General features: G+C 38.1%; 1 protein-coding gene across 3 annotated transcripts in view; it reads right to left on the bottom strand.

The window, feature by feature from the left end:
* Positions 1 to 6386, bottom strand: part of slc29a4a (solute carrier family 29 member 4a) — a 48314-nt gene that overhangs the window by 13755 nt on the left and 28173 nt on the right. For all 3 annotated transcript variants that reach the window (XM_071390870.1, XM_071390862.1, XM_071390878.1), the window contains one exon: positions 3071 to 3145. In XM_071390870.1, the coding sequence (XP_071246971.1) occupies positions 3071 to 3145 (75 nt within the window). The remainder of the gene's footprint in view (positions 1 to 3070; positions 3146 to 6386) is intronic.

Genomic DNA, 6386 nt, shown 5'->3' with positions numbered 1-6386 from the left:
TATAGAATATACAGTAATATAACGAAGATGTTTGTAATATAATGAAGATGTATAGAATATAGAGTAATATAACGAAGATGTATGTAATATAATGAATATGTATAAAATATACAGTAATATAATGAAGATGCATAGAATATAGAGTAATATAATGAAGATGTATAGAATATACAGTAATATAACGAAGATGTATGTAATATAATGAAGATGTATAGAATATACAGTAATATAATGAAGATGTATAGAATATACAGTAATATAACGAAGATGTATAGAATATACAGTAATATAATGAAGATGTATAGAATATACAGTAATATAACGAAGACGTATAGAATATACAGTAATATAACGAAGATGTATGTAATATAATGAAGATGTATAGAATATACAGTAATATAATGAAGATGTATAGAATATACAGTAATATAACGAAGATGTATGTAATATAATGAAGATGTATGGAATATACAGTAATATAATGAAGATGTACAGAATATACAATAATATAATGAAGATGTATAGAATATAGAGTAATATAATGAAGATGTATAGAATATACAGTAATATAATGAAGATGCATAGAATATACAGTAATATAATGAAGATGTATAGAATATAGAGTAATATAATGAAGATGTATAGAATATACAGTAATATAACGAAGACGTATAGAATATACAGTAATATAACGAAGATGTATGTAATATAATGAAGATGTATAGAATATACAGTAATATAATGAAGATGTATAGAATATACAGTAATATAACGAAGATGTATGTAATATAATGAAGATGTATGGAATATACAGTAATATAATGAAGATGTACAGAATATACAGTAATATAATGAAGATGTATAGAATATAGAGTAATATAATGAAGATGTATAGAATATAGAGTAATATAATGAAGATGTATAGAATATACAGTAATATAACGAAGATGTTTGTAATATAATGAAGATGTATAGAATATACAGTAATATAACGAAGATGTATGTAATATAATGAATATGTATAAAATATACAGTAATATAATGAAGATGCATAGAATATAGAGTAATATAATGAAGATGTATAGAATATACAGTAATATAACGAAGATGTATGTAATATAATGAAGATGTATAGAATATACAGTAATATAATGAAGATGTATAGAATATACAGTAATATAACGAAGATGTATAGAATATACAGTAATATAATGAAGATGTATAGAATATACAGTAATATAATGAAGATGTATAGAATATACAGTAATATAATGAAGATGTATAGAATATACAGTAATATAATGAAGATGCATAGAATATACAGTAATATAATGAAGATGCATAGAATATACAGTAATATAATGAAGGTGTATAGAATATACAGTAATATAATGAAGATGTATAGAATATACAGTAATATAATGAAGATGCATAGAATATACAGTAATATAATGAAGATGTATAGAATATACAGTAATATAATGAAGATGTATAGAATATACAGTAATATAACGAAGATGTATAGAATATACAGTAATATAATGAAGATGCATAGAATATACAGTAATATAATGAAGATGTATAGAATATACAGTAATATAATGAAGATGCATAGAATATACAGTAATATAATGAAGATGTATAGAATATACAGTAATATAACGAAGATGTATGTAATATAATGAAGATGTATAGAATATACAGTAATATAATGAAGATGTATAGAATATACAGTAATATAATGAAGATGTATAGAATATACAGTAATATAATGAAGATGTATAGAATATACAGTAATATAATGAAGATGTATAGAATATACAGTAATATAATGAAGATGTATAGAATATACAGTAATATAATGAAGATGTATAGAATATACAGTAATATAATAAAGATGTATAGAATATACAGTAATATAATGAAGATGTATAGAATATACAGTAATATAATGAAGATGTATAGAATATACAGTAATATAATGAAGATGTATAGAATATACAGTAATATAATGAAGATGCATAGAATATACAGTAATATAATGAAGATGTATAGAATATACAGTAATACAGTGATCCCTCGCCACTTCGCGGTTCACTTATCGCGGATTCGCTATTTCGCGGATTTTCATAATGCATTTTTTTTTTTTTTTTTGTGCATTGTGCTCTGCATTCTGATTCGCTAAAAACTCACTCCCGCTTCTTGTATCAAAACATGCTACGAATTGTGCTATCATTTTGTCGTCTCGTGCAGTTATGTGTACGTACATAAAACAGCTTGGCAAATTTACATTAAGTTGGCCAGGAAGGAAGGAAGGACTAACGCTTGGTCGCTTAGCAACCATGGTGCGAATGGCCACTGAACTTAAGCGAGTAGCTGAGGAATGGGACCCTTTGATGAGCCGTTCATTACAGTTCTCCAACGTAATCGATGGTGGCATGTCGGTGTACAAGGATCTTTTTGCAAAGAAGAAAAAAGAGCGACAACAGCTGCCTATCACTATGTTCTTCTCCCGAACAAACACACCTGCACCGCGGGCTTCAGAAGAAGAGAACACTGCAGAGCGCAGTCAGGATGCAGCGGCCCAGTCTGAAGAGCAGTGAAACGGCCTACACGTGAGTCACTGTATTTGTATACATGTAATAGTTGCTAATTGTAAAAAAAAAAAAAGTTTTCTATTTCGCGGATTTCACTTATCGCGGGTCATTTTCGGAACGTAACCCCCGCGATAAACGAGGGATTACTGTATAATGAAGATGTATAGAATATACAGTAATATAATGAAGATGTATAGAATATACAGTAATATAATGAAGATGTATAGAATATACAGTAATATAATGAAGATGTATAGAATATACAGTAATATAATGAAGATGTATAGAATATACAGTAATATAATGAAGGTGCATAGAATATACAGTAATATAATGAAGATGTATAGAATATACAGTAATACAATGAAGATGTCTAGAATATACAGTAATATAACGAAGATGTCTAGAATATACAGTAATATAATGAAGATGTATAGAATATACAGTAATATAATGAAGATGACAGCTCTTACTTTCTCCAGTCATCACCCCCTGTGTGTATCTCTTGGGCAGCATCCCCATGTAACCATAGAAACTGGACTGCTGCACTGAGGGAGGACAAACGCAAACACAAAAGGCCTTTTCACACTGCATTGTTCGTAGCCCTGGGATAAACTTTAGCCCTGGGCTAAGGATTCACACCGGTATTCTAAAGCCCTGGGGCTAAGGATTCACACTGGTATTCTAAAGCCCTGGGATAAGGATTCACACCGGTATTCTAAAGCCCTGGGGCTAAGGATTCACACTGGTATTCTAAAGCCCTGGGCTAAGGATTCACACTGGTATTCTAAAGCCCTGGGATAAGGATTCACACTGGTAATACAAGCCCTGGACTAAGGATTCACACTGGTATTACAAGCCCTGGACTAAGGATTCACACTGGTATTCTAAAGCCCTGGGGCTAAGGATTCACACTGGTATTCTAAAGCCCTGGGGCTAAGGATTCACACTGGTATTCTAAAGCCCTGGGATAAGGATTCACACCGGTATTCTAAAGCCCTGGGGCTAAGGATTCACACTGGTATTCTAAAGCCCTGGGCTAAGGATTCACACTGGTATTCTAAAGCCCTGGGCTAAGGATTCATACTGGTACTCTAAAGCCCTGGGATAAGGATTCACACCGGTATTCTAAAGCCCTGGGGCTAAGGATTCATACTGGTATTCTAAAGCCCTGGGATAAGGATTCACACTGGTATTCTAAAGCCCTGGGCTAAGGATTCATACTGGTACTCTAAAGCCCTGGGATAAGGATTCACACCGGTATTCTAAAGCCCTGGGGCTAAGGATTCATACTGGTATTCTAAAGCCCTGGACTAAGGATTCACACTGGTATTCTAAAGCCCTGGGATAAGGATTCACACTGGTAATACAAGCCCTGGACTAAGGATTCACACTGGTATTACAAGCCCTGGACTAAGGATTCACACTGGTATTCTAAAAGCCCTGGGATAAGGATTCACACCGGTATTCTAAAGCCCTGGGGCTAAGGATTCACACTGGTATTCTAAAGCCCTGGGATAAGGATTCACACCGGTATTCTAAAGCCCTGGGGCTAAGGATTCACACTGGTATTCTAAAGCCCTGGACTAAGGATTCACACTGGTATTCTAAAGCCCTGGGATAAGGATTCACACTGGTAATACAAGCCCTGGACTAAGGATTCACACTGGTATTACAAGCCCTGGACTAAGGATTCACACTGGTATTCTAAAGCCCTGGGGCTAAGGATTCACACTGGTATTCTAAAGCCCTGGGATAAGGATTCACACTGGTATTCTAAAGCCCTGGGATAAGGATTCACACCGGTATTCTAAAGCCCTGGGGCTGAGGATTCACACTGGTATTCTAAAGCCCTGGGCTAAGGATTCACACTGGTATTCTAAAGCCCTGGGATAAGGATTCACACCGGTATTCTAAAGCCCTGGACTAAGGATTCACACCGGTATTCTAAAGCCCTGGGATAAGGATTCACACCGGTATTCTAAAGCCCTGGGATAAGGATTCACACCGGTATTCTAAAGCCCTGGGATAAGGATTCACACCGGTATTCTAAAGCCCTGGGCGGACAAACACACATTCGACCAACATTCTATCTCTGCCAAGGGACCAATGATATAAGCAATAAGGCTTTTTTTTAAAACGCATTATCTGCTCTTGCTTCTAGCCAAGCATTTGATTTCCAACAGTGATGGTTTGTATAAACCTTGCTGTCTGCCTTGTCAGACCGCAGAAAACAATGTTTATCACCTTTGAAAATGCCATCCCCCCCCCCCCCCCCTACAGAGAATTCTGTGCACCGACGAGACGTAAACCTTTCTGACCCAGAGGCAAAATCATGGACGAATTATTATTATAATGGATTGAAATGAGACGTCAATAGAGAAGCTATGAAAACAGATTAAGATGTGAAACGTTTGTTGCCCTTTTCAGCTGTGAGAGTTTGTGGCTTCAGTTGGTTAGCTGAGCGAGAAGACGTTAGCGAGCTTGCATGGCAACCGTTTTTGTTAGCCATAGCAACCGTTTTTGTTAGCCGTGGCAGCCAAAGTTTTTGGCACTGATTTCGTTTCTTTTTTTTCCGGAAGGTTTTTCGGAAGGATGAAATAGTATAAATTGTCCTTATTAAAATAGCGTGCAGAACGCAGCACAGGCATATGCAAATTAAGTGAAAATGCAGCTTTTGTGATTGCACAGTGAAAATTATATGCGATTCCCCCCCTCAAAGTCGGTGCTAACCCTGCTCTGGAGCAGGGCCAACTAGCCCAGGGCTATAAGAGCCTCCTTCGCCCAGGGCTATAAGAGCCTCCTTCGCCCAGGGCTATAAGAGCCTCCTTCACCCAGGGCTATAAGAGCCTCCTTCTCCCAGGGCTATAAGAGCCTCCTTATCCCAGGGCTCAGAGCCTCCTTCTCCCAGGACTATAAGAGCCTCCTTCTCCCAGGGCTAAGATCCTCCTTCTCCCAGGGCTAAGAGCCTCCTTCTCCCATGACTAAGAGCCTCCTTTTCCCAGGGCTATAAGAGTCTCCTTCTCCCAGGGCTATAAGAGCCTCCTTTTCCCAGGGCTATAATAGTCTCCTTCTCCCAGGGCTATAAGAGCCTCCTTCGCCCAGGGCTATAAGAGTCTCCTTTTCCCAGGGCTATAATAGTCTCCTTCTCCCATGGCTAAGAGCCTCCTTATCCCAGGGCTCAGAGCCTCCTTCTCCCAGGGCTATAAGAGCCTCCTTCTCCCAGGGCTATAAGAGCCTCCTTCTCCCAGGACTATAAGAGCCTCCTTCTCCCAGGGCTAAGATCCTCCTTCTCCCAGGGCTAAGAGCCTCCTTCTCCCATGACTAAGAGCCTCCTTTTCCCAGGGCTATAATAGTCTCCTTCTCCCAGGGCTATAAGAGCCTCCTTTTCCCAGGGCTATAATAGTCTCCTTCTCCCAGGGCTATAAGAGCCTCCTTCGCCCAGGGCTATAAGAGTCTCCTTTTCCCAGGGCTATAATAGTCTCCTTCTCCCATGGCTAAGAGCCTCCTTATCCCAGGGCTCAGAGCCTCCTTCTCCCAGGGCTATAAGAGCCTCCTTCTCCCAGGGCTATAAGAGCCTCCTTCTCCCAGGGCTAAGAGCCTCCTTCGCCCAGGGCTATAAGAGCCTCCTTCTCCCAGGGCTATAAGAGCCTCCTTCGCCCAGGGCTCAGAGCCTCCTTTGCCCAGGGCTAAGAGCCTCCTTCTCCCAGGGCTATAAGAGCCTCCTTCTCCCAGGGCTATAAGAGCCTCCTTATCCCAGGGCTCAGAGCCTCCTTCTCCCAGGACTAT

The sequence above is a fragment of the Salvelinus alpinus genome, chromosome 1 (genome assembly GCF_045679555.1).
Source record: "Salvelinus alpinus chromosome 1, SLU_Salpinus.1, whole genome shotgun sequence".
Lineage (NCBI taxonomy): Eukaryota > Metazoa > Chordata > Actinopteri > Salmoniformes > Salmonidae > Salvelinus > Salvelinus alpinus.
Note: the sequence above shows the minus strand (reverse complement) of the source record. Positions and strands in the feature narration are given on the sequence as shown.